General features: G+C 54.7%; 3 protein-coding genes across 8 annotated transcripts; 2 read left to right on the top strand and 1 right to left on the bottom strand.

The window, feature by feature from the left end:
- Positions 1-287: 287 nt before the first annotated feature.
- Positions 288-21,163, top strand: FERMT3 (FERM domain containing kindlin 3). Its single transcript, XM_012463104.2, has 15 exons — positions 288-407; positions 925-1,098; positions 4,092-4,325; positions 4,532-4,651; positions 4,753-4,921; positions 5,122-5,224; positions 17,197-17,304; positions 17,470-17,604; positions 17,686-17,735; positions 17,838-17,962; positions 18,114-18,220; positions 18,338-18,571; positions 18,926-19,050; positions 20,321-20,462; positions 20,588-21,163. Exons 2-15 carry the CDS (start codon positions 939-941, stop codon positions 20,765-20,767), a joined length of 1,992 nt encoding a protein of 663 aa, XP_012318527.2. The 5' UTR covers positions 288-407; positions 925-938; the 3' UTR covers positions 20,768-21,163.
- TRPT1 (tRNA phosphotransferase 1) lies at positions 20,630-23,799 on the bottom strand. The gene is made up of 8 exons (XM_012463112.3): positions 23,663-23,799; positions 23,400-23,483; positions 23,114-23,195; positions 22,071-22,240; positions 21,812-21,986; positions 21,554-21,610; positions 21,370-21,480; positions 20,630-21,239 (listed from the first exon to the last, which is right to left on the bottom strand). The coding sequence occupies exons 2-8, from the start codon at positions 23,472-23,474 to the stop codon at positions 21,148-21,150; spliced, it is 762 nt and encodes a 253-aa protein (XP_012318535.1). The 5' UTR covers positions 23,475-23,483; positions 23,663-23,799; the 3' UTR covers positions 20,630-21,147.
- On the top strand, positions 23,559-27,150 carry NUDT22 (nudix hydrolase 22). Of its 6 annotated transcripts, none has more exons than XM_012463109.3 (6): positions 23,559-23,722; positions 24,252-24,743; positions 25,179-25,277; positions 26,382-26,479; positions 26,613-26,706; positions 26,988-27,150. In XM_012463109.3, exons 2-6 carry the CDS (start codon positions 24,264-24,266, stop codon positions 27,135-27,137), a joined length of 921 nt encoding a protein of 306 aa, XP_012318532.1. In that variant the 5' UTR covers positions 23,559-23,722; positions 24,252-24,263; the 3' UTR covers positions 27,138-27,150. The 6 variants fall into 6 exon arrangements, with proteins under 6 accessions (XP_012318532.1, XP_012318529.1, XP_012318528.1 ...); XM_012463106.3 differs by lacking the exon at positions 23,559-23,722 and adding an exon at positions 23,881-23,913; XM_012463105.3 differs by lacking the exon at positions 23,559-23,722 and having other exon boundaries at positions 23,963-24,743.
- The last annotated feature ends 121 nt before the right edge of the window (positions 27,151-27,271 follow it).

Here is a 27,271-nt window from a genome sequence, read left to right as displayed (position 1 = left end):
TGATGTTTTAAAGCCTGAGGTCCCCCCTTCATGACAGGCTGGGGATAGGAGACTCTTCCCACAAAGGCAGACCTAGCCCTGAATGCAAACGGTAGCGGGAGCTTGTTGAGTTTCACTGAGCTTCCCTCCAATGAGTCAGGGGACGTTTTCATGGTTTTGAGTTGTCAAGCCCCGCTCTTCTGTGCTCTCTGGGGACAAAGGTGGGGGCCCCTGGAGCCCTCTGTGGGCTGGCAGTGTGCTTCCTGCACCGAGCGCCAGCCCGCCCTGGGGAGGGGCTGAGCCCGCCCTGCTGATAAAGCAGAGAGGCAAGGGCTGCCCTGAAGGAAGCTCCAAAGAGAAAGGAGGGCAGGGAGCCCACGGCCCGCAGGGGAGTACCCGAGACCCGCCCGCAGCCCTTGCCAGGAAAGGTAAGCTCGGGCCTCACTGGGACCCCAGGCCCTTCTCTTCCTCGACCTCCAGCAGCCTCTGCCCAGCCTGCCTCTCACCACGCGGCAGCCTGAACTTTCCACCTCCCCAGGGAGGCTTTGGCTGGTTTGTCATGTCGGCATCTGAGCTGTGGGCCAGGATCGAAACTACTTCCTGGCCTGGGTACAAAGTCATGGCCAGAGTGGGCAGCTGCCCTTGTGGGTCTGGGGTGAGCTGTGGGCTGGGGAAGCCACCCCTGGGCTGTGCCCAACTCTGGCATTGAGCAGGGTGGTCCTGAGTGAGTCCCTTACCCAGCCTCAGTCTTGCCGCCTATAGGATGGGAGTGGGTTGGACTACAGGGTCTCTGAGGGCGCTTTCAGCTCAAGCACCAGCGCTGATGAGAGGGTGTGAGGATACCATGGCGTGCTGGCCTGGGGCTCGCTCCCACTCCTTCCTGGGTGTGTCCAGGGCACCACGGAGCTACTCTGCCCACCTTGCCTCCTTTCCCGCTCTCTGTAGAAGCAGCCGGAGCCATGGCGGGGATGAAGACCGCCTCCGGGGACTACATCGACTCTTCCTGGGAGCTGCGGGTGTTTGTGGGAGAGGAGGACCCGGAGGCCGAGTCAGTCACCCTGCGGGTCACCGGGGAGTCGCACATCGGTGGGGTGCTCCTGAAGATCGTGGAGAAGATCAGTGAGTGTCTGCTGCCCTCCTTTGGCCCCTGGCACCATGGGTGGCCGCCACGGGCGTCTCCAGGCACTTCCGGGCCATCCCTGCTGTGTGGCTCTTGATAATGGTGTCACGGTGACTCAGGCATTAGCTTAATCATTTGGTTCCAAAAAAGACATTTCCCCAACTTCCTCTCTCTCCCACCCTATTCCCTCCCTCCCTTCTGCTCCAGCTGGTCTGCTAAGGATCAGACCCAGCCATGATCCCCCGTTCAGCCACCTCTAGGGGCAGAAGGGGTAGTCTTGCCTGGGATGAGGCTGAAGCCACATTGCTCAGCTCTGAGGGGATCTAGGTGGCCTAGGGGCCTGCCCCCACACTCCCTCCCCCTGGCGGAAGCTCTCAGCAGGCTGGTGACGGGCCCAGCCTGGGTGCAGAGGCCCTGCCCCCACAGGAAGTTACGGCAGAGCAGCCTGTGGTATCAGTGAAGGGCCACAGGGCCCGTGACTGGGGGGCTCCTCATCTTCCTTCCCTGCTGGGGGTTGGGGCTGCCCCTTCCTGGGAGGGCAGCAGGAAGACCCTGATAGAGCAGAAGCCAGGCCCACCATAGTGCTGCCCAAGAACCTGGGCCTGAGCTGCCGGCTGTGGGGTGTGATGCGGGGGAGGCTTCCTCAGACCCCACCAGGCCGCCACGTGCAGCTTAGGAGGTCAGTCTGACTATGGAGAGGACAGGGCCCAGGATGGCCCGGCCACAAGGCTGAGGCCTGGAGCAGCTGTGAGAGCAGAAGTGGGGAACAGAGAGAGGGTGGTGAAGACCTGAGCGGCCGCGGGGCGCGGCATGAGGGTAATGCAGGAGGCCTTAACCTGGAGTCAGACAGACCCTGCTGCTCTACCCACTGCTGGCACCCAGGGTGAGTTCCTTCAGCTCCGTGTCCCCTGTGGTGGGGATACTGTCACTCCTAAGTGCATCAGCTCTGTCTACTGATGCTCAGCCTGGCTGCCCCGGGCCAGTCCCTGGCCTCCCGGAGCACCAGCGGTGAGGCTGACCCTTGGAGGCTGCGTGCTGGCTGCCACACAGAGGGAGCTATCATGGGGGCCTGGAGCCCGAAGAGGGGGCTGCCCCAAGCCCAGGATGGGGATACCCCCAGGAGAAGTCGTGCGGTGGCCTCATCGGGGAGGCCGGGGTGGGGTGCTGGGACTTGGAGTGCTGTGAATTAGGGCTCTCAGCCTGTGAGGACACCTGGACCATGACCAGAAATGAGGCTGGACGGTGCCTGGCCAGCTCTGCACAGCCCTGAAGGCCTCCAGGAGGGGTCTAGACTTTCTTCTAGAGGGGAAGGTGGCCACTGAACGGTTCTCAGCAGGAGGCTGTCCTGCTAAGGTCAGCCACGGGGCGGAGGGCTGGAGGCTGCGGAGCCCTGAGGAGGCTGTGGTCCTGGTCAGAGACCCCAGGGCCTCCTAAGACTGGGCAGGGAGGGTGGAGAGGAGGGTGGATTTTGGAGGTGGGATTGACACTGGTCACACGTGGCAGCTAGGAAAGGGAGATGCCCGGTCCTCTGGCGAGAGTCCTCATCCCCCAGCCCTGAGAGGTGGCATGGGGAGTGGTGAGGAGAGGGCACCTCTTTGCAGAGTCTGAGCTGAGCACCAAAAGCTGGCACCAGGAGTCGTGGCGCTTACAGTCCCAGTGTGAGGCACTTGGCCAGGATAACAGACGTTTCTGAAGGGAGGAAGCCAGTGGACAGGCCCCTCAGCCGACGGCACATGGGTTTCTGGCCGGGGTCCCAGGGCAGGGTCTGGACCAAGGGCCACATATGGGGCTGGCAGCAGAAAATGGCAACTGAAGCCACAGAATTGGGAGACTCAGTCAGGGGCCATGGCTGAGACAGGAGCAGAGGGTCCAGCCCGAACCTGGGGAAAGGATGAGGTAAGGGGCAGGTCAGGAGAGGGGCCAGAGAGGACAGAAGAGCAAGGAGCCAAGTGAAGGGGAAGTGGTGGCACACAGCCAGGGCCCAGCCAGGGCGCCCAGGAGGGAGAGCCAGTCCTGGGAGGGGAGGCATGGGAGGATGGGCGCTTCTCTTGGTTTGGCAGCAGTGGCGATGCCTGGAGTGTGTGTCGGGGAGAAGGGGGATGGAGTTGGGGGCGTCGAGGAGGGTGGCATGCAGCAGGAATCAGAAACTTGCTGGAGGACCCGGGAGGAACTCAGGAAACAGGGCTTTGCAAACTCTTGAGGACTGTGCGCCCAGAGCAGCTTCTGGGCAGCATTTTTTGAGTGCGACCTCCCGCCGGGTCCTGCTCCTGGAGGGAGGAGGTGGGGAGACCTGTGCCTTCCATTACTGTGTGCCCAGTTCCTAGCTGGCTGACAAGGGACATGCGCACATCTCTAACTCAATGCTCACTCGTGGATAGTCGTGTGTGCACGAGTTTACCACAAAGTCTGCACACACCTTGTGGCAGGTACTGTTCCATGTCCCAGTTTGAAGATGGTTATTCTATCTGACAAACAGGGAAACTGAGGCCCAGAGAGGTTAGTGGCTTGTCCAAGGTCACACAATCGTACCTATAAATATTGAGTGCCCACTGCCCCAGGCCAGGCACAGATCCAGGCCCTGAGGACACACAGCAGTGAGACAGATGTAGTCTCTGCCTCCGGGAGCTCCCCGGAGTGCAAGACAGAGGCCATTAAACCGTGGGTTATGGGGGAACAGAGGAGGCGCCATGTGGAGGGAGCCCAGTGGGCTGGACTGCAAGAGATGGGGTGCTAAGATTGGGGTTCCCAGATTCTGGGTTGGAGAGCTCCCCTGGGAAGCGAAGCCAAGCCTAGAAGGCCAATCAGGGCAGCCTGCAGAGAGCGCTGCTGCCATTACCGTGGGGTAGACCCCGGGCCCGCGCAGGCTGTCCCACTCTTGGCTTAGGCGGGCCAGGGCCATGGTCACCCCAGGCCTCTGCATCCTGTGGTTACGCTGGGTGTTGGGGGCAGCAGGGAGGAAGGCTGGACCTAGATGCACCCCCGTACCCCACAGATCGAAAGCAGGACTGGTCAGACCATGCCATTTGGTGGGAACAGAAGAGACAGTGGCTGCTGCAGACCCACTGGACGCTGGACAAGTACGGGATCCTGGCGGATGCCCGCCTCTTCTTCGGGCCCCAGCACCGGCCTGTCATCCTTCGGCTGCCCAACCGCCGCGCGCTGCGCCTCCGCGCCAGCTTCTCCCAGCCCCTCTTCCAGGCCGTGGCTGCCATCTGCCGCCTCCTCAGTGAGTTGCCTGGCTGGTCCCCTGGGCCCACAAGGGTGATGCAGAGAGGCAGATCCCCCATTTCCAGACCCAGCTCTGGTCACACTGTCCTTGCTGTCTGGGTTGTCACCCTGCCTGCAGGGCTGTGACCCATCCCAAGTGCCCCTGGGTGAGGCGGGGAGGCCACAGCAGGACCTTGTCCCTACTGAGGCCCCAGCTCCCCTCAGGCATCCGGCACCCCGAGGAGCTGTCCCTGCTTCGGGCTCCTGAGAAGAAGGAGAAGAAGAAGAAAGAGAAGGAGCCGGAGGAAGAGGTCTATGACTTGAGCAAGGTCGTCCTTGCTGGGGGTGAGTGTAGGTGGGAGTGGGCCTGGGGGGCAGGGGTGGGGCCAGCCCGTGAGTCCCAGCACTGCGGTACAGACCTGGTTGACCCCCAACCTGCACTCCAGGTGTGGCGCCTGCACTGTTCAGGGGGATGCCAGCTCACTTCTCAGACAGTGCCCAGACTGAGGCCTGCTACCACATGCTGAGCCGGCCCCAGCCGCCACCTGAACCCCTCCTGCTGCAGCGCCTGCCGCGGCCCAGCTCCCTGTCCGACAAGACCCAGCTCCACAGCAGGTGCGCCCAGGAGCCACACCCCCTGTGTCGGCGGCCCCCCACCCAGGATCCACCCCTGCCCCGTGTCCGTGCTCACTCCAAATCTATGCTTCGTTTCCTGGCCTTTCCTCTGTGTGAGCTTGTTCCCCCAGCCCAGCCCCCTTCCCCACCCCAGGGCCGTACCTGGCGCAGCCCTGACTGCTGCCTCTGCCGCGGCCCAGGTGGCTGGATTCGTCGCGGTGTCTCATGCAGCAGGGCGTCAAGGCGGGGGACATGCTCTGGCTGCGCTTCAAGTACTACAGCTTCTTCGACTTGGATCCCAAGGTGGGCCGGGGCAGGGAGAAAGCGGGCCTCGGGTCCATGAGACACAGAGACCTAGGGCCTGGGGTCTGGAGTCTGGGATGTTAGTGACTTGTAGTGGCTTGTCCGTCTGCCCATTTGTCCATCTACACATTTGTGTTTTGACCCCACAAACACACACTGAGATGTGTCTACTCACCTCAGCATCTGCCCCGGTGCTGGACCCTGGGCAGATGCTGAAGCAGGTGAAGACCAGTCAGTCTCAGTGCCTGTTTCCCAGGGAGCCGTGGGGAGGGAGCTGAGACCCACACATCCTCGCAGACAGTGGGGGATGCCCCTGGGAAGTCTGGGGCTCACGTGGGAGAGGCCCAGGCCTGGGAACTCTGGGAAGACTTCCTGGAGGGGGCAGCATTTGGGACTGCAGGACCTAGGGTGCGTGAGGAAGGAAGCTTTGCAGGGCAGCCCCGGTGTGCCCTGTCCCCTCTTCTTCCCTTCCTCCATTGGCAACCAACATGCTCCATGCAAAATGCTCCATGCAAAGTGCTCCATGCAATGTGCTCCATGCAATGTGCTTCACGTGCATCTGAGAAACTGCCCAGGAGCCCACAGGCTGCTCTCTCTACCTGTTGGTCCCGCTTCTCTGCCCTGCTGCTCTGCAATACATCGTGGTTGTCTGAACACGTGCTCCGCAGAATCCCACTTCCTGCTTCCAAGCTTTCTCTGGGTGCTGCTCGACTCCCTCGCACTCCTCGGCCACAGCTATTCTGTATCTTTTGTCACCATCCACATGAGAAGCGCACCTGCTGAGGTGGCCACGCCTCCAGGCTGTCTGTCCCCTGACCCTGTCCCACCCGCTTCTTACTTGACCACTTGTGACATAGTCACCACCCTGACCACTCCTCCGGAATATCTTCCTCCCGAAGCCTCGGGTCCACTTTCGTGGGGGTGGGGTCGCCTCTCCCAGGCCACTCTGCCGGACTCCGTGGCTCTGCCTCCTCCTCTCCGTGGCCTCTTGGTGTCAGTGAGCCCCAGGCTCTGCCCCAGACTCTGCTCTCTCGCTCCTTCTCTCAGTCATCTCCAGTCTCGTGGATTTCAACACTGTCTCCATACTCTGTCTCCCAGTTGATGATCTCCAGCCCAGATGGCTCTCTCCTAAGCTTTATTTATTTATATATTTATTTACTTTTATTTTTGAGACAGAGTCTTGCTCTATCGCCCAGACTAGAGTGCAGTAGCATGATCCCAGCTCACTGCAGCCTGGACCTCCCAGGCTCAAGCTATCCTTCAGCTTCGGCTCCCTGAGTAGCTGGGACTGTAGGCGTGCACTGTACCTGGCTAATTTTTTTTTTAATCTCCAACGTTTATTTGAAGTTCAGGGGTACATGTGCAGGATGTACACGTTTGACACACAGGTAACTGTGTGCTATGGTGGTTTGCTGCACAGATCAACCCATCACCTAGATATTAAGTACAGCATCCATTAGCTATTCTTCCTGATGCTCTCCCTCCCACACCACTGGTCCCCTTAATGATTGTATTTTTTGTAGAGATGGGGTTTGGCTATGTTGCCCAGGCTAGTCTCCAACTCCTGGGCTCAAGTGATCTTCCCATTCTGATCTCTCAAATATAGATTTTTAGCTGTGTCTTCTTATTCTAGTGTTTCCTTCTCTATGGCATATTTCCACTTCTTGGTTTTGCTGTTTCACACATATCTATTGACTTTGTAAGAAAGTTGAAGGTTTTACTGTCTTACATTTTCCTCCTGCCCACACAATACACACATTTCCTTGCATCTTTCTGAGTGAGTAGTGTCTATAGTCTTTGGTTAGAACAATGTGATATGGCTGTAAATAGTAACACATATAAATAGTGTTCCTAGTTAAGCCACAGAGTAACTATGATTATTTTTCCTTTTTTGCTCAAACGTTTTTGAAGTTCATAATTGCATAATTGCCTTTTTTTTTTTTTTTGAGATGAAGTTTCGCTCTTGTTGCCCAGGCTGGAGTACAGTTCAATCTTGGCTCACTCTAACCTCTGCCTCCCAGGTTCAAGTGATTCTCCTGCCTCAGCCTCCCAAGTAGCTGGGATTACAGACATGTGCCCGGCTATTTTTTTGAATGTAGTAGAGACGAGGTTTCACAAGGTTGGTCAGGCTGGTCTTGAACCCTTGACCTCAGGTGATCCACCCTCCTCAGCCTCCCAAAGTGCTGGGATTACAGGCGTGAGCCACCACGCCCAGGCATAATTCATATATATTTTTTACTTATTTTTCTATTCATTGTTTGCCCACAATTACAAGAAAGACTCAGACTATCTGGACACTCTGTTTGACCGTGGCTTGCCACTGGAGGGGCTCCACAGTGATCAGGCAGGATGCTCCTTCACCAAGTTCAAATGATCCTTCAACACTATACCCAACAGTAATAATTCCTTTCAAATGGTCAATCACATTAGGATATTAATCTGTATTATTTTTTTCTCAGAATCATGGATTTCTTGTACTCTAGAGCCACTGCTTGAATGTTGTTTTGGACTTTCCTTCACTGTTTTCCTGGGAATTCCTACACTGGACCTCATTTCCTGGCCCGTTGTGTTCCCCTTTCTTAACTAACTTCCTTCTTTGATAGAACTCATACATCAATAGCTTCCTATCAAAGGGTACATGAGACATAAATATTCTGAAATCCTGTGTCTCTGAAAAGGTCACTTTTCACACATGATAGTTTGGCTGGGTATAGAATTCTAAGTTGACGTTTTCCTGCAAAAGTCTGAAGCCGTCTTTCCACTGTCTTCTAGTTTCCAGTGTTGTTGTTGTCTGGTGCCATCTGTATTTTCAGTCCTTCATATCTGACCCTTTTGTTTTTTCTTGGAGGGGGAGTGGAGATACTGGAAGCTTTTAGAATCTTTTTTTTTTTTTTTATCCCCTGGTGTTCCAAAAATCTCTGAACATATGTCATGGGTATGGATCTTTCTTTATTCGTTGACCTATATTCTTGCTGGGCTTTTTCAAATCTGAAACCTGGGTCATTCAAGTCTGGAAAAATGCCCTATACACTCTCTTTAATGGTTTCTGGCCTGGTGTGGTGGCTCAAGACTGTACTTTGGGAGGGTGAGGTGAGGGGTTCAACTGAGCCCAGGAGTTTGAGACCAGCCTGGACAACATGGCAAAAGCCTGCATCTACAAAAAATTTTTTTTCAAGACAGAGTCTTGCTCTGTCACCCAGGCTGGAGTGCAGTGGTGCGATCTTGGCTCACTGCAACCTCCATCTCTTGGGTTCAAGAAATTCTGTGCCTCAGCCTCCTGAGTAGATGGGATTACAGATGCCGACCACCACAACCAGCTAATTTTTGTATTTTTAGTCAAGACAGGGTTTCACTGTGTTGCCCAGGCTGGTCTCGAACTCTTGAGCTCAGGCAATCCACCTGCCTCAGCCTCCCAAAGTGCTAGGATTATGGGCATGAGCCACTGCGCCTAGCTCGGTTCTTTTTCTTTCTGTGTTCTACTCTCTGGAGACTTCTTCAACTTATCTTCTAAAATATCTATTGAATTTTTATTTTCTGTAACTATATATTTAAGTTCCAAGAGTTATTGTTTTTGGAGTGTTCCTTATAAAGGGCATTTTTTTTGTTGCTGTTATTTTTGAGACAGTGTTTTACTCTTGTTGCTCAGGCTGGAGTACAATGGCATGATCTTGGCTCAGTGCAACCTCCGCCTCCTGAGTTCAAGTGATTCTCCTGCCTCAGCCTCCCACAAAGCTGGAATTATAGGTGCCCGCCACCACCATGCCCAGCTAATATATATTTTTTCTATTTTGAGTAGAGATGGGGTTTCACCATGTTGGCCAGGCTGATCTCAAACTCCTGACCTTAGGTGATCCACCCCACTCAGCCTCCCAAAGTGATGGGATTACAGGCTTGAGCTGCCATGCCTGGCCATAGGGCTTTCTTTTCAAGTGTAACATAGAAAAATACACAAATATAATTAAAATATCAAGCAACAGAACTTTACTGGGCCCCAGAAGCCCCTTTACACTCCTTCCAGGCAATAGTTCCCACAGGAAGTAACCACTAACTTTGCTTCCAACACCTTACATTAGTTCTGTGAAATTTACATAATGGAGTCACTGGTCTATACTCTTTGCACCTGGCTTCTTTGAGCTTTACGTTTGTATGATTTATCCATGTTACATACAGTCATCTTAAATTCTTTCTCGTTGTATAATATTTCATTATGTCAATATACCACAATTAATTTATCCATTCTACTGTTTTTTTTTTAATTTCTTTGTTTGTTTTATTTTGTTATGTTTTTGAGATGGAATCTTGCTCTGTCACCCAGGCTGGAATACAATGGCGTGATCTCATCTCACTGCAACCTCCGCCTCCTGGGTTCAAGCAATTCTCCTGCTTTAGCCTCCTGAGTAGCTGGGATTACAGGCACGTACCACAGTGTCTGGCTATTTTTTTTGTTTTTTTAGTAAAGACGGGTTTCACCATGTTGGCCAGACTGGTCTTGAACTCCTGAACTCAACTATCTGTCCATCTCGGCCTCCCAAAGTTTTGGGATTATAGGCATGAGCCACCGCACCCGGCTCCATTCTACTGTTGATGGACTTTGTACAATTTCCAGATTGGGGCTGTTATGAATAGAGATGCTATGAACATTCCAGTCTATGTATTTTGGTGAACATGTTTATACCCTGTAGTATAAGGCATGCATGAATTTAACTGTGGTAGATACCATTACATAGCTTTTCAAAGTGATTGCACCAGGCCAGGTGTGGAGGCTCACACCTGTAATCCCAGCACTCTGAGAGGCTGAGGTGGGCAGATCACTTGAGGCCAGGAGTTTGAGACCAGCCTAGACAACACAGTGAAACCCCATCTCTACTAAAAATAGAAAACATTAGCTTGGCGTGGTGGTGCATGCCTGTAATCCCGTCTACTTGGGAGGCTGAGTTGTGAGAATCGCTTGAACCTGGGACCTGGAGGCTGCAGTGAGGTGAGATCTCCCAAGATCAAGCCACTGTCCAGCCTGGCGACAGAATGAGACTCTGTCTCCAAAAAAAAAAAAAAAAAAAAGAAAAGAAAGAAAAGGGAAGAAAGAAAAAGAAAACCAAACCCATCCCAGCACTTTGGGAGACTGAGGCAGGTGGATCACAAAGTCAGGAGTTCAAGACCAGCCTGGCCAATATGGTGAAACCCCGTCTCTACTAAAAATACAAAAAATTACCCAGGTGTGGTAGTGCACGCCTATAGTCCCAGCTACTCAGGAGGCTAAGACAGGAGAATCCAGGAGGCAGAGGTTGCAGTGAGCCAAGATCATGCCACTGCACTCCAGCCTGGGTGACAGAGCAAGACTCCGTCTCAAAAAAACAGAAACAACTAAGTGATTGCACCAGTTTACACTCCCACCAGCAATGCATGAGCATTTCGGTTCCACAGCTCACCAGCGCTTGGTATTTTCTGTTTTTCCATTGTGGCCATTCAGATAGGTGTGTAACGGTATCTCATATAATTTTGTTTAAACAGTGTCATTGAGGTAGATCTTATATACCATAAAAATCACCCATGGTAAAGCTTGATTATTATTATTATTATTTTTATATTTAAAGATGGGGTTTCACCATGATGGCCAGGCTGGTTTTGAACTCCTGACCTCAGGTGATCCACCTACCTCGGCCTCCCAAAGTGCTAGGATTACAGGCGCAGCTTGATTATTTTTAATAAACATGTATGCTTGTGCGACCATCACCACCATCCAGTTTTAGAACATTTCCACTGCCCCAGACAACCACTGATTATATGATGCCCATTTGCAGTCGCTTCTCCTCCCACACTCACCCCAGACCACTACTGCTCTCCATGTGGCTTTAATTTACATTTCCCTAATGACTATTAAAGTTGAGTCCCTTTTCATGTGGCTATTAGCCATCTGGGTATCCTGCTCTGTGAGGTTTCTGTTCAAATACCTTGACAACTGTCATATCGAGTCGTTTGTCTTGTTCTTATTGACTCGTAGGAGTTCTTTATGTATTCTGAATATGAGCACTTTGCCAGATAAATACATTGTGAATATATTTTCCTCCTCTGTGCTTTGCCTTTTAATTATCTGGTTTCTTTTGATAAAAAGCAGCTCTTAATTTTAATAGAACCAAATTTATATTTTTATCTTTCTTTTTTTATTTTTAGAGATGGGGTCTCGCTCTGTCTCCCAGACTAGAGTGCAGTGATGCGATCATAGCTCACTGTAACCTTGTACTCCTGGGCTCAAGCAATCTTCCTGCCTTAGCTTCCTGAGTAGCTGGGACTACAGGCATGTGCCACCAAGCCTGGCTAATTAAAACAAAAATTTTTTTTTTTTTGAGACATAGTCTCACTCTGTTGCCCAGGCTGGAGTGCAATGGTGTGATATTGGCTCACTGCAACCTCCGTCTCCCGGGTTCAAATGATTTCCTGCCTCAGCCTCCTGAGTATCTGGGATTACAGGCACGCACCACCATGCCCGCCAGATGTTTTGTATTTTTAGTTAAGACAGGGTTTCACCATGTTGGTCAGGCTGGTCTTGAACTCCCAGCCTCATGATCTGCCTGCGTTGGCCTCCCAAAGTGCTGGCATTACAGGTGTGAGCCACCATGCCTGGCCTAATTTAAAAATTTTTTAGAGATGGAGTCTTGCTACATTGCCCAGATTGGTCTCAAACTCCTGGTCTCAGGTGATCCTCCTGCTTTGGCTTCCTGAGTACTTGGGATTTTTTTTTCATGTGTATGATTAACACATTTTGTGTCCTGTTTAAGAAATCTTTCAGCTAGGCACGGTGGCTCACGCCTGTAATCCCAGCACTTTGGGAGGCCAAAGCGGGTGGATCACAAGGTCAGGAGTTTAAGACCAGCCTGGCCAAGATGGTGAAACCCTGTCTCTACTAAAAACACAAAATTTAGCCGGGTGTGGCGGCAAGTGCCTGTAATCTCAGCTATTTGGGAGGCTGAGGCAGGAGAATCGCTTGAACCTGGGAGGCAGAGTTTGCAGTGAGCTGAGATCGCACCATTGCTCTCCAGCCTGGGCAACAAGAGTGAGATTCCATCTCAGAAGAAAAAAGAAAAAGAAAAAATAAAAGAAATCTTTCTTGGCTTCTTGGCCTGGCGCAGTGGCTCATGCCTATAATCCCAGCACTTTGGGAGGCCGAGGTGGGCGGATCACCTGAGGTCAGGAGTTCGAGACCAGCCTGACCAACATGGTGAAACCTCATCTCTACTAACTACAAAAAATTAGCCAGGCGTGGTGGTGATGCCTGTAATCCCAGCTACTTGGGAGGCTGAGGCATGAGAATTGCTTGAATCTGGGAGGCAGAGGTTGCAGTGAGCTGAGATTGTACCATTGCACTCCAGCCTGGGCAACAAGAGCGAAAACTCCATCTTGGAAAAAAAAAGGGAAGAAAGAAAGAAAGAAATCTTTCTGAGCAGGAGTAGTGGCTCATGCTTGTAATCCCAACACTTTGGGAGGCCAAGGCAGGAGGATTGCTTGAGGCCAGGAGTTCAAGACCAGCCTGGGCAACACAGAGAGACCCATCTCTAATTAAAAAAACAAAAAACATCAAGGAATCTTTCCTACTTCAGGAGATGTAGCCCCGTGTTTTCTCTAAAGGCTTTATTGTTTTTTGGTTTTTTGAAACAGAGTTTCACTCTTGTTGCTCAGGCTGGAGTGCAGTGACGTGATCTTGGCTCAGCTCAACCTCCCGGGTTCAAGCTATTGTCCTGCCACAGCCTCCCGAGTAGCATTACAGGCATACACCACCACACCCAGCTAATTTTGTAGTTTTTTTTTTTTTTTTGAGTCGGAGTTTCGCTCTTGTTACCCAGGCTGGAGTGCAATGGCACGATCTCGGCTCACCGCAACCTCCGCCTCCTGGGTTCAGGCAATTCTCCTGCCTCAGCCTCCCGAGTAGCTGAGATTTCAGGCACGTGCCACCGTGCCCAGCTAATTTTTTGTATTTTTAGTGGAGACGGGGTTTCACCATGTTGACCAGGATGGTCTCGATCTCTTGACCTCGTGATCCACCCGCCTCGGCCTCCCAAAGTGCTGGGATTACAGGCTTGAGCCACCGCGCCCGGCCAATTTTGTAGTTTTAGTATAGACAGGGTTTCTCCATGTTGATCAGGCTGGTCTCAACCTCCCGACTTCAGGTGATCCGCCCGCCTTGGCCTCCCAAAATGTTGGGATTACAGGCATGAGCCACCGCGCCCTCCTATTGTTTTAACTTTCATATTTAGATCGGCAATTCATCTGGAATTGGTATTTGTGTGTGGTATCAGGTAGGAATCCAAATGCTCTTTTTTTTTTTTTTTAACACATTGATATCTAGTTGCCCCAGCGCTGTCTATTGAAGAAGCACCTGTCCCTGGGAAGTACGGCATCACCTCCGTCCTGGGCCCTGCGAACATGCATGTGTGGGTCTCTGACTGCGCCTTCAGTTCCTCTGCACTGATTTGCCTCTCTCTGCCGATGCCACACATTCTTAGTTACTACCACTTTATAGTCACATTCCTTTATTTCATTTTTTATATTTTTATTTATTTATTTATTTATTTTTTGAGACAGAGTCTCGTTCTGTGGCCTGGGCTGGAGTACAATGGCACGATCTCAGCTCACTGCAACCTTCACCTCCTGGGTTCAAGAGATTCTCCTGCCTCACCCTCCCACGTAGCTGGGACTACAGGAACCCGCCAGCACAGCCAGCTAATTTTTGTATTTTTAGTAGAGACGAGACCTGAAGTGATCTGCCTGCCTTGGTCTCCCAAAGTGCTGGAATTACAGGCATGAGCCACTGAACCCAGCTACATTCCTTTGACAAAGAACATTCTGGGGCTGGGCACAGTGGCTCACCCCTGTAATCCCAGCACTTTGGGAGCCCAAGCCTGTTGGATCACAAGGTCAGGAGTTTGAGACTAGCCTAGTCAACATGGTGAAACCCCGTCTCTACTAAAAATACAAAACTTAGCCAGGTATGGTAACACATGCCTGTAATCCTAGCTACTCGGGAGGCTGAGGCAGGAGAATTGCTTGAACCCGGGAGGTGGAGGTTGCAGTGAGCCGAGATCATCTCACTGCACTCCAGCGTGGGCAACAGAGCAAGACTGTCTCAGGAAAAAAAAAAAAATTCTGATCTTGTTTTATGAATGTAGTGCTTTATCTCTGTAAGAATTTTTTTTTTTTTTGAGATGGAGTTTTGATCTTGTTGCCCAGGTGGGAGTGCAATGGCGCGACCTGGGCTCACTGCAACCTCCACCCCCAGGTTCAAGCAATACTCCTGCATCAGCCTCCAGAGTAGCTAGGATCACAGGCATGCAACACCACACCTGGCTAATTTTTGTATTTTTAGTAGAGAGAGTTTCGCCATGTTGGCCAGGCTGGTTTCCAATTCCTGACCTCAGGTGATCCACCCGCCTCAGCCTCCTAAAGTGCTAGGATTATAGGAGCCACCATGCCCGGCCTAATTTTTGTATTTTTGGTAGAGACAGGATTTCACCATGTTGGCCAGGCTGGTCTCAAACTCCTGACTTTGCAACTGCCCATCTCGGCCTCCCACAGGCATGAGCCACGGCGCCCGGCCTCTATAAGGATTTTGATTCAAGTTTGAAGTTCTCTTCTGCGCCCTGCCTGGCCTTCATTTCCTCCAAGCTGTTTTATTCTTGTTGTCTTGGTCTCTGTGGTTCACTCTTGCAGCCCTTCTTAAATGTGGGTAGTCCATGCCTGTCCATTCATATTTAGAAGTGAAGCTCTAAGAAACCAATTGGAGACCCTGCGTGTGTGAGTGGGGCTCGGTGTCTTGGTTCCCCTGGAGGTGATGGGGCTGGGCTACCAGTCTTTGTCGGATATTTCTCTGGTTGGCTCAACCTCTCAGTGGCAACCCCACTGATCTTTCAACTGGAGACAGAAGGCTCCTTGCCAATGTCTTGGGGTGACATGTGGGAAAGGGTGGTGTCTCACTCTTCGGAATGCCAGCTTTCTTTATTTTCAACATAGTGCACCTTCACCCCGTCCAGTTGTGCCTGGGGTATCGAATGCAGGGGTGTCTCTGGCCCAGCGTCTCCGGAGAGCGGGTCACCAGCTTCTGCCAGGTGCCTGCTTACTGTCGCTTGGCTGCAGGGAGCTGGGGAGGGACTTGCTTTTTTCATGTATGTTCTCCAGTCCTCCTTCATCTCACCCTCACCTCTCATCCAGAAGATCCGCCTTGAAGCCAGCCAGGGGTTCGCCATGCAAACTGGATGCCTCTGTTCAGCTCTCCATTCTTATCTTATCTTTTTTTGTTTTTGTTTTTTGAGATGTAGTTTTGCTCTTGTTGCCCAGGCTGGAGTGCAATGGCCCAATCTCGGCTCACCGCAACCTTCACTTCTTGGGTTCAAGCACTTCTCCTGCCTCAGCCTCCCAAGTAGCTGGGACCAGGCACACGCCATCATGCCCAGCTAATTTTTGTATTTTTAGTAGAGACGAGGTTTTACCATGTTGACCAGGATGGTCTCAATCTCTTGATCTCATGATCTGCCTGCCTCAGCCTCCCAAAGTGCTAGGACTACAGGTGTGAGCCACTGCGCCTGGCCTTTTTTTTTTTTTTTGAGACAGAGTCTCACTCTGTTACCCAGGCTGGAGTGCAGTGGCACAATCTCAGCTCACTGCAACCTCTGCCTCCCAGGTTCAAGCAATTCTTCTGCCCCAGTCTGCCAAGTAGCTGGGATTACAGGCGTGTATCACCATGCCTGGCTAATTTTTGTATTTTTAGTAGAGACGGGGTTTCACCACATTGGCCAGGCTGGTCTCGAACTGCTGACTTCAGGTAATGCACCCACCTTGGCCTCCCAAAGTGCTGGGATTATAGGCGTGAGCCGCTGCACCCAGCCGATCTCCGTTCTTTTTGCTGCTTGCTTTCCGTCTATTTTTCAAGTCTCATTGGTGGACTTACCAGACATTTACCAGACAGTAGAAGGGAAAGGCATGAGGCCCCAGCTCTCGCTGCATATCCCAGTTCCCAGCTATAGTTTGCTCTCCATCTTCCAGATTGTCTTCTTCTTTCTTTTGGAGACAAGTTCTCACTCTATCCCCCAAGCTGGGGTGCAGTGGTGCAATCATAGCTCACTGCAGCCTCGACCTCCCCGGCTCAGGTGATTCTCCCACCTCAGCCTCCTGAGTACCTGGGACTACAGGCGTGCACCACCTCATGTGGCTAAGTTTTTGTATTATGAATAGAGATGGGGTTTCACCATGTTGCCCAGGCTGGTCTGAAACTCCTGGGCTCCTATCCGCCTGCCTTGATCTCCCAAAGTGCTGGGATTACAGATGAAAGCCACTGTCTGGCCTCTCCTTTCTCCTTTTGGGTTTATCTTCCTATGTCTTTGCTATCAATTTTGACTGTGTTTCAGCAGGAGTGTTGGTCTTCTGTGGGTAATTGGGATCCCCCCTTGGAGCCTCTGCCCTCCCTGTCCCTTTTCTCTGGAATCCTCTTCCTTCACTCTTCACTTTAGTGACTCATTGTCATCCTTCCCGTCTCTACTCAGCTTGTCGCCTCCTCAGGGAAGCCTCCCCTGACTGCTTCACTGTGTTCCATTCTCTCATCTCCTTTGAACTTGGGGCGCCCTAGACTGAAGGCTCGCGTAAACTTCCCTGTGGAATCTGTTTCTTTGATAGTGTTTATTGCAGCCTTGACTTACTTGACATTGATTGGTTTACTTGGTCTCCCCTGCACCCAGGGCAGCATGCTGGCACACAGTAAACATCTGCACAGCTGAGCAAAGGTTTAGAGGGGAAATGGGTGCAGGCCTGGGCGGCAGGGGCTGGCAGGCTGTAAGGGAGGGGTGGGGATCTGCAGCTCATGTCTGGCCACTGAACGAACCTGCCTCAGCAAGGAGGGCAGGGCAGAGGGCCAAAGGCTGGCAGGAGCTGGGTGCCGGGCATCCAGGGCAGCTGGCATCTGACCAGCCCAGCCTCCCCTCCCCCTGCTCCAGACAGACCCTGTGCGGCTGACACAGCTGTATGAGCAGGCCCGGTGGGACCTGCTGCTGGAAGAGATTGACTGCACGGAGGAGGAGATGATGGTGTTTGCCGCCCTGCAGGTACCAGGCGGGCCTGGGGGCGCGGGAGCGGCTGGGAGGTGGGCTAGTCCCAGGGCAGGAAGGGCCTTCCAGAGTGGGGGCTACCTCCAGGGAAGCCCGGCTTGGGGGCACTGCTAGGGGACCCGGCTGCCGGACTCAGCCCTCCCTGGCTTCATGCCCACCTAGTACCACATCAACAAGTTGTCCCAGAGCGGGGAGGTGGGGGAGCCGGCTGGCACAGACCCAGGACTGGACGACCTGGATGCGGCCCTGAGCAACCTGGAGGTGAAGCTGGAGGGGTCGGCGCCCACAGACGTGCTGGTGAGGAGGGGCTCGGGGTGGGGACTGGGCAGGGATGTGTGTGAGGCCCCGGGTGCCCCTCTGACTCTGTTCCTCCCATAGGACAGCCTCACCACCATCCCAGAGCTCAAGGACCACCTCCGAATCTTCCGGTGAGTTGGGGGCCAGAGTAGGTAGCCCTGCTGGAGGGCCCAGTCTGCCTATGGAGGGAGGGGGCCAGGTGGCCTTTCACAAACCTCCCACATCCCACAAAGGCCCCGGAAGCTGACCCTGAAGGGCTACTGCCAGCACTGGGTAGTGTTCAAGGAGACCACACTGTCCTACTACAAGAACCAGGACGAGGCCCCGGGTGACCCCATCCAGCAGCTCAACCTCAAAGGTGAGTGTACCAGGGCAGGGGTGGGTGCGGTCCCCACCCGTCGGCTGGTTTCCTCCTGGAGACTGGGGAAGATATCCTCTGTCCTGAGGTGATGGTGTGGAGCTGGATGTACTCTAGGACCTCAAGTGGCGCTGCCCCTCTCTCCCTCCAGGCTGTGAGGTGGTCCCTGATGTTAACGTCTCTGGCCAAAAGTTCTGCATTAAACTCCTAGTGCCCTCCCCTGAGGGCATGAGCGAGATCTACCTGCGGTGTCAGGATGTGAGTGAGGGCTGGGCAGGAGCTGGGGCAGGGGCAGGGGCTGAGGGGCATCAAGGATGGGACAGGGTCCAGGGTCAGGGCTTGGCTAGCGCTGTCCCCCTCACCCCTCCCACCCAGGAGCAGCAGTATGCCCATTGGATGGCCGGCTGCCGCCTGGCCTCCAAGGGCCGAACCATGGCCGACAGTAGCTATGCCAGCGAGGTGCAGGCCATCCTGGCCTTCCTCAGCCTGCAGCGCACGGGTGGTGGAGGCCCGGGCAACCACCCCCAGGGCCCTGATGCCTCTACCGAGGGCCTCAACCCCTACGGCCTGGTGGCCCCTCGTTTCCAGCGGAAGTTTAAGGCCAAGCAGGTACCAGAGGGAGTCAGGGTGGGAGTGAGCACACCCTGTGCCGTCTGTTTATCCGGACACCCCTGAGCCCTGGGTCTCCACAAAGCCTTCCTTGGGAAAGCCACATGCTCACTGGGCTTCTCCCACTGCATCCCTGAGGTTGCGCGGCTGGTCCCCACCCTCTGGGAGGAGTCACGGTCCAGGTGGCCCTGTCCACCTCATGCCTGGCACAGTGCAAATCTGCACCTTGGCGGCCCCACCCGGGCACTACCATTCCCAAGCTCACAGGCTGTCACCCTGACAGGGAGGTGGGGGCTCGGTGACTTTGGGGGAGGGAAATAGTGCCTTCAGCCCGTCACTAATATGGCCCCGCAGCTCACCCCTCGGATCCTGGAAGCGCACCAGAATGTGGCCCAGTTATCCCTGACAGAGGCCCAGCTTCGCTTCATCCAGGCCTGGCAGTCCTTGCCCGACTTCGGCATCTCCTACGTCATGGTCAGGTATGGTCCCTGACCCAGCCCCTGCTGAGCACCGCCTCTGCCCTCACCTGCCACCCGGCTGCTCTGTGCGCACATCCCGAGTCGGGTCTGGACGGGCACCCTGAAGACTCCCTTCTCTTGTTGTTTGTAGGCAGGACTTACTGAGGGCCCATGTGTGCCCCTCATGCTGCCCCTCCACAACAAACATAAGAGACAAAACTCATGCTGGGTGCTGGGCTCAGGCCTCAGCACTTTGGGAGGCCGAGGCAGGAAGATCGCTTGAGCCCAGGAGTATGACACCAGCCTGGGCAACATAGAAAGACCCGTCTCTACAAAAAATTGTAAAAAATTAGCTGGGCATGGTGGTGGGCACCTGTAGTCCCAACTACTTGGGAGGCTGAGGTGGGAGGATCTCTTGAGGCTGGGAGGTTGAAGCTGCAGTGAGCCGTGATTACACCACTGCACTCAAGCATGGGTGACAAAGCAAGACTCTGTCTCAGAAATAGGCCAGGCACAGTGGCACACATCTGTAATCCCAGCACTTTGGGAGGTTGAGGCAGGTGGATCACCTGAGGTCAGGAGTTCGAGACCAGCCTGGCCAACGTGGCGAAACTCTGTCTCTACTAAAAATACAAAAATTAGCTCGGGGTACTGTGGCACATGCCTGTGGTCCCAGCTACTCGGGAGGCTGAGGCAGAATTGCTTGAACCCGGGAGGTGGAGGTTGCAGTGAGCAGAGATCACACCACTGCACTCAAGCCTGGGTGGTAGAGCGAGACTACATCTCAAAAAAAAAAAAAAAAAAAAAAACAAACCTAAAATTAAATGAAGAGTTCAGGCCAGGAGAGCAGAAGAACCAGTTCATGTCCCAGCTCTGCTGTAGACGGTTCACTGTCGGCCTGGGTTCGCTGGTCTGCAGGAGAGGGCTAGGGGTGGCTGCCGTTATGGAGCATGAGCCCTTTTGATTAGTGGTTTCCCAAGACTGCAGAGAAGAGAGTGAGACAGCAGCTCTCTTGATGATGAAGATACCAAAAACCAAAAAAAGGTACCATTTAAAGGCATGGCCTGTTTGCTGCATGCTGCTAAATGCTGTTGTGGGATTCTATCAATTCACTTCCATTTTCCAGATGAGGAACTGGGAGCCCAGGGAACCCAAATGGCTTGCTCAGGGTCACACAGCTGGTGAGCTGCAGCGTGGGAAAGGGCTTGCTCTCCAGCACGGCAGCACCTTGTCTGGGCGGATCGGGCCATGGCGGGGGCCCTTGCTCACACTCTCTCTCGCTGGGGGCCAGGTTCAAGGGCAGCAGGAAAGACGAGATCCTGGGCATCGCCAACAACCGACTGATCCGAATTGACTTGGCCGTGGGCGACGTGGTCAAGACCTGGCGCTTCAGCAACATGCGCCAGTGGAACGTCAACTGGGACATCCGGCAGGTAGGCCCAGACCGAGGGCAGGGATGGGGGGCAGGTGCCAAGCCGGAGCCGGATCCAGCCAGGGTGGGGCAGCGGTGCTCCCTTGTCCCACCCCCCATTCGCCCCTCTGACTGTCCCCTCTTCAGGTGGCCATCGAGTTTGATGAGCACATCAACGTGGCCTTTAGCTGCGTGTCTGCCAGCTGCCGGATTGTGCATGAATACATCGGGGGCTACATTTTCCTGTCAACCCGGGAGCGGGCCCGGGGGGAGGAGCTGGATGAAGACCTCTTCCTGCAGCTCACAGGAGGCCATGAGGCCTTCTAAGGGCTGTCTGACTGCCCCTACCCTGCTCACCACCTGTCACAGCCACTCCCAAGCCCACACCCACTGGGACTCACTGCTCCACACCTGCTCCAGGCAGGCACCCAGCTGGGCATGTTCACCTGCTGTCACTGGCTTTGTGCAGGCCAGTGACCTGGCTGGGCCAGACACTGCCATCACCCAGGCTAGGGATGGGGGGGTCCCTGAGCTCACGCAGCGCCCCCTTTCCTTGTCTGAGTGGCTGACGCTGATACCCCCGACCTATCTGCAGTCCCCCAGCACACAAGGAAGACCGGATGTAGCTAAGGGATGATGAAGTATGGTTTTGAACTGGAGTTTCTTTCTTGTTACTTTTTAAAATTTCTTTTTTATAAATTAATATTTTATTGTTGGATCCTCCTCCTTCCTCTGGAGATGTGCTTGGGGACACTCTGACACTCTGTCTCTTCATCACCAGCCAAGGATAGGGGCTTTCCTGATAGAGACAAGTTGGTTAGAGAAAGGGAGATGTAAGTAAGCCTGGGGTTGGAGGCTAGGAGAGAGGTGAGGGCAGAAGGGCACAGGCTTCAGGCACAAGGAATAGGGGCTAGGGTGGTGGCTCTCACGGGTAGGGCGTAGCTGCAGGGCCTCCTTGAAGTACTTGGGAAGCAGGAGGCCATCAGTATTCCCTGGAGTCAGAATCACTCCATTGGCAGAGCGGAAGAAGGGTATTCCATCTGCCAACAAAGCCAGAGATGTGACTCGTGCCCTCTGGAAGGCCAGGGCAGCCCCTGCTTTGTCCAGACTCACCTGCCAGGGCCAGGGGTCCATCGATGAACACAGCTATTTCACAGTGTGGCCGCATGCCTGCAGAGACAGCGGGAGCTGGGGCCTGGGCACCCGGGGCGCAGTCAGCAACCTGGGCAGACTGGAGTCCTGGGCTGGGGGATGTGGGGGTGCTGCTCCATGTTGGGCATGGGGTGGCCCCAGATGAGGGTTGTAACCTTTGGAGGGGACCTGGGAGTACAGAGTGGGTGGGAGTAGCTAGGTAGAGGGGAGGGCACTGACCACTGATGACACCGGGGTCTCCAGGCAGTCCTGGGGCCAGGTGGATATGTGTCCTTCCCCGGCAGGACAGGCCCTTAAGTAGGATGGATGGCCAGTGCTTCCAGAATGTACCATGGACTAGCACCGGGGGCAGGGCCTGTGGTGTCTCCAGGGGCATCAGCTCCAACTCAGGTACCTGGTTGAATGGGCAGCAGTGAGACCACCTTGGCAGGCAGGGGTCCCTCCCATCTGGCTCTCCCGCTTGTCCCCTCACCCTGACCTGCAGGGAGTGGCCCTGGTTGGCCCGGATGAGAGGGCCAGTGCTGGGATCCCCTGGCTGCAGGGCGAACCGCTGCTTGCCGTTGGTGTCCACCACGCGCTGCACATCTTCAGCAGAGAAGCGGCGGAACTGGGGCAACTGCAGGAGGGCGCCCAGGGGCACGAAGCCATCTGCGGGCAGGCAGGGTGCTCAGGAGCCAGCCTTGCTCTGGACTGCACCAGGGTTAATGGGTAGCCACAGGTAACATAAAAAAAGTCTAGACTTGGGAATCGCATGGGCATCCTCTGTGGGACCTTTGGAAAGTCTCCCCTTTCTGCTGGGCGCGGTGGCTCACGCCTGTAATCTCAGCACTTTGGGAGGCCGAGGCAGGTGGATCATGAGGTCAAGCGTTCGAGACCAAAACAAACGAACAAACAAAAAAGAAAGAAAAAGAAATAAAAAAATAAAAATTAAAAAAAAGTTCAAGACCAGTCTCCAACATGGAGAAACCCCATCTCTACTAAAAATACAAAAATTAGCTGGGCGTGGTGGCATGCACCTGTAGTCCCAGCTGTTCGGGAGACTGAGGCAGGAGAATCGCTAGAACCTGGGAGGTGGAGGTCGCAGTGAGCCAAGATCACGCCACTGCACTCCAGCCTGGACGACAGAGCGAGTCTCCATCTCAAAAAAAAAAAAAAGTCTCCCCTTTCTGGGCCCGTTTTTTCAACTTACACAGTTGAAAAAAGAGGATCTGCCTCACAGAGGGGCAGGGAGGTAAGTGCACACACTCAACGCCAGGTGCCCCATACCCTCCAGGGCACGCCTTCGAGGTAAGTGCTGATCTGGTTGCTTAGCTGGAGAGGGCATCGCCAGGCCTGGCCCAGACAAGAGCTCTCCTCAGTCTGCTGTGGGCATGACAGGGTCTCTAGGCCTTCCTCTCCTCTGTGCATGGGGAAGAAGTGCCCTTCCTCAGGGAGCAGTGGAGGCAGCCGTGCGGGAGGGGTCACAGACAGGCTCTTGTTTCTCTCTGGGCTCAAGCCCCAGCCTCCAAGGCCCCTACTTACCGGCTCCCATAGGAAGCCCCAGCTTCAAGGCCCCATGGCGCAGGGCATAGGACAGAGCCTTGGACAGCTGCACGTCTCGGTCCTGAAAGAACCCAGCGGTGGTCCCTGGTCTCCATGGTGACCCTGCCCTGCTGCCCACCCTGAACCCTCAATGACCACTGCAGAGAGAGCCCGGAGGGAGAGGAGTGCCAGTGGTCTCCAGGAATGGTAGAACCCTTCAGCCCCGCCCCCCAGCAACTCCCAGGTAGCCTGGACTGGTGGGAGGGGGTGGGGAGAAGGCGCGCACCTGTTCCCGGGGTCTGAGGGCCCTTCTACCCCTGGGCCCTGCTGCTTCCTGCCTTCCTCCTCCAGAGGAGTTCATGGCTAAGACCTGTGGGGCAGTGACGAGGGGGCATGGCTTTAAGGCCCCTCCCAAGTCCCCACCCCTCCCAGAAAATCACAATGTTTCAGGAAGTGAGAGCTGGGTGGGGGTATACGGCTCATTAAATTCACCCCGCTCCACGTCCCAGGTGCAGAGAGGGAAACTACGGCCCAGAAAGCCAGACTTGCCCAAGGTCACACCATCAGCCAGGAGCGCAGGGAGGCCGAGCCCCGCATTCCAGCTCGCGGGTGCGTCCCACAGGGTGGTCTGGGAGGCGGGGCCGACGTGCAGACGGACGGAGCGGAAGCGTCTGGGCAGCGGGGACTAATCACCTGGCTCCGTGACCGCGGCGGGGCGGGCGGTGGAAAGTCGCGGGGAAAGGGGGCGGGCACTTCCGCTTCGGGGGGAAGGGGCGGAGCCTGCGGGAACCCGGCGGCCGGTGAGCGCCGGCTGGAGGCTGAAGCTTCTGGGCCCTGGGGGGGGTGGTCTCCGCGCGACCAGGGTCGGAGGCAGACCCTGGGTGTGGGGGACATGGGCATTTGGGGTCACCTGAACCCAGGATCTCTGGGTGGTAGGGATGCCTGGGCGTCCAGGACACCCTGCGGGACTCGGGGCTCCTGCGGGGAAGATGGGACGCTTCGCTGCCCAAGAGTGGTCAGAGGGGTGCGGAAGGGCTGCGGGTGCCCTCAGGAGGTCTGCGACAGAGGGGGACAGCTGCGCAGCCCAGGAGTGGTAGTGGCACTCCTGGGTGACAGGCCTGGCTGTATCCTCCCCCAGAGCTGCCTCACCATGGACCCTGAGGTGACCTTGCTGCTGCAGTGCCCTGCGGGGGGCCTGCCCCAGGAGCAAGTCCAGGCTGAGCTGAGCCCCGCCTATGACCGTCGCCCACTGCCAGGTGGGGATGAGGCCATCACTGCCATCTGGGAAACCCGGCTAAAGGCCCAACCCTGGCTCTTCGACGCCCCCAAGTTTCGCCTGCACTCAGCCACCCTGGCGCCCACTGGCTCTCAGGGGCCACAGCTGCTCCTACACCTGGGTCTTACTTCCTACCGGGATTTCCTGGGCACCAACTGGTCCAGCTCAGCTGCCTGGTTGCGACAGCAGGGGGCCGCCGACTGCGGTGACACGCAGGCCTATCTGTCGGACCCACTGGGGGTGGGCGCTGCACTAGCCACGGCTGATGACTTCCTTGTCTTCCTGCGCCGCTCCTGGCAGGTAGCTGAGGCCACTGGGCTGGTGGACGTGCCTGGTGGGCACCCTGAGCCTCAGGTGAGATGCCAGGCTGGGCACAAAGACCCAGACAGCTCAAGGGAGCTGCAGCTCTCCACCCTCCCAACCCTCCCAGCTTTGGTTTCCTTGTCCTTTAAAGGGAAAATTGGCCTGGTGTTTCTCTGAAAGTTTGCTCAGGGCAGTCCGGCTGCCTCCCCACTGACCCCGCCCCAGTCCTGTGAGAAACTAGAAGCATGAGGAGGAAAGATCGCGAACAGGAAGAAGATGCCCTACCCCATCCCACCACCTGTGTGACTCCTTTGAACCTGGACCTCTGGTTGTCTGCCTGGAAAAGGAAACCAGACTCGGGATCACTAACCCTCTTACACTGTGTCACATCAGGATCTCAGGGCCAGCAAGCATAGGCTTGCTGGTCCTGAGATGGGGTGGGAGGGAAGAGGGTGGGGAGCAGGGGCTGAGCCTGACTTCTCATAGGCCCTGTGCCCTGGTGACAGCCCCCAGCACCAGGACCTCGCTGGGGAGTTGGTGGTACGTGAGTTCTTTTCCAGTGTCCTTCAGGAGATCTGTGATGAGGTGAGTGAGGTTGACCTGGACAGGGTGGTAGACATGAAGGGAGGCGTACGACTTGCCAGAATTCTACAGGTCTGGGCTGGCAGGAGGCCTGCAGGCATCTGGCCAGCATTGAAGGAAGAAGTTGGCTTTGCAACTAGATATACTTGGAGTGGAATTCTAGCCGTCAATACCTGCTGCCTTGGATTCTTCTTTTCTTTCTTTTTTTTTTTTTTTTTTTTTGAGAGAGTCTTGCTCTGTTGCCCAGGCTGGGTGGAGTGGTGCCATATTGGCTCACTGCAGCCTTCACCTCCTGGGTTCAAGTGTTTCTCATGCCTTAGCTTCCTGTAGCTGGGATTACAGGTGCCTGCCACCATGCCTGGCTAATTTTTTTTTTTTTTTTTTTGAGATAGAGTCTCGCACTGTTGCCAGGCTGGAGTGCAGTGGCATGATCTCGGCTCACTGCAACTTCCGCCTCCTGGGTTCAAGCGATTCTCCTACCTCAGCCTCCTGAGTAGCTGGGATTACAGGCGCATGCCACCACACCCGGCTAATTTTTTTGTATTTTTAGTAGAGGCGGGGTTTCACCATGTTGGTCAGGCTGGTGTTAAACTCGACCTCGTGATCTGCCCGCCTCGGCCTCCTAAAGTGCTGGGATTAAAGATGTGAGCCACTGCCCTTGGCCTCACCTGGCTAATTTTTGTATGTTTAATAGTGATGAGGTTTTGCCATGTTGCTGGGCTGGTCTCAAACTCCTGGCCTCAAGTGATCCACCAGCCTCGGCTTCCCAAAGTGTTGGGATTGGCCAGCCAAGGAATCTTCTTTTCAATGGAAACAATCACAAATGTGTTGCCTCCTCCCCAAGTCTGTTGAAAAAGGAGTATGTGGGAGTCCCAGTCACTAAATTGACTTCCCCTGGGCGACTCTGGGCAACGTGCTTAGTCTCTCTGGTTTTGGTGCATCTGTAGAACAAACATGGCCATCAGGTGACATTCTGTGATTCTGGAACCTTGATCTACAAGGCGTAAAATGCTGTACGTGGGTAACAGGCTGATTTTCATTGAGAGGGGCAGGGATGTGGGCAGTGGCATTGATAGGAGGGAATCCTCCCCCCACCCTCCACCCCAGGTGAACCTGCCGCTGCTCACCCTGAGCCAGCCCCTGCTGTTGGGAATCGCCCGAAATGAGACCAGTGCTGGCCGAGCCAGTGCCGAGTTCTATGTCCAGTGAGTGGGCTCGGGTACTTGATCCTGGGTCTTGGGGAGGTGGGTGGTGAGGAATGGGCTGAGGCAGCTGTGGCTCCACAGAGACCCCGTAGGGGCTGGTCACCCACTAAGCCACCCGTGTGTTCTTGTCCAGGTGCAGCCTGACTTCTGAGCAGGTGAGGAAGCACTACCTGAGTGGAGGTCCTGAGGCCCACGAGTCTACAGGAATCATCTTTGTGGAGACACAGGTGCAGAGTGACAAACTGTTTTGCTTGGAGGCCAGGGCTGGGGCCTGCAAAGAGGCCTGGCAATGCTTGTCTTGTAGGGGAGGTGTCGGCTGGGTCACAGTTCCCTCCAGAGTCACAAGATTTGCCCTCAGTGCAAGGGAAAGGTTCAGGGACCTGTTCAGCCCCTTAACATGCCTCCCTAGGGACAGTGCAGAGGTCTCTGAGGCTCAGAAATTCCAGGCACAGCCCTGGCAGGAGATGTGGCAAGGCCTGAATGCCTGGGTCTCGTTGTCTCCCCACAGAACGTGCAGAGATTGCAGGAGACGGAGATGTGGGCTGAGCTCTGTCCCTCGGCCAAAGGCGCCGTTCTCCTCTACAACCGGGTTCAGGGAAGTCCCACCGGAGCCGCCCTAAGGTCCCCAGCCCTACTCCCACCATTCCAAATACAATAAAGAACTTCATTCATTTTGTTGGCATCTGCTGTTTCTGTGATAGAGAGGAGCAATGGGGCCTGAGTAAGGCAGGACACGTGACTTGGGGGCAAAAAAAACCCCGCCAGCCTCAGTGTCCCCCTCTGCAAGCAGGG

The sequence above is a fragment of the Aotus nancymaae genome, unplaced genomic scaffold (genome assembly GCF_030222135.1).
Source record: "Aotus nancymaae isolate 86718 unplaced genomic scaffold, 86718_ANA_hifiasm-v0.15.2.pri h1tg000059l, whole genome shotgun sequence".
Classification (NCBI taxonomy): domain Eukaryota; kingdom Metazoa; phylum Chordata; class Mammalia; order Primates; family Aotidae; genus Aotus; species Aotus nancymaae.
The sequence above is the reverse complement of the archived record's forward strand: the minus strand, read 5'-3'. Positions and strand labels throughout refer to the sequence as shown.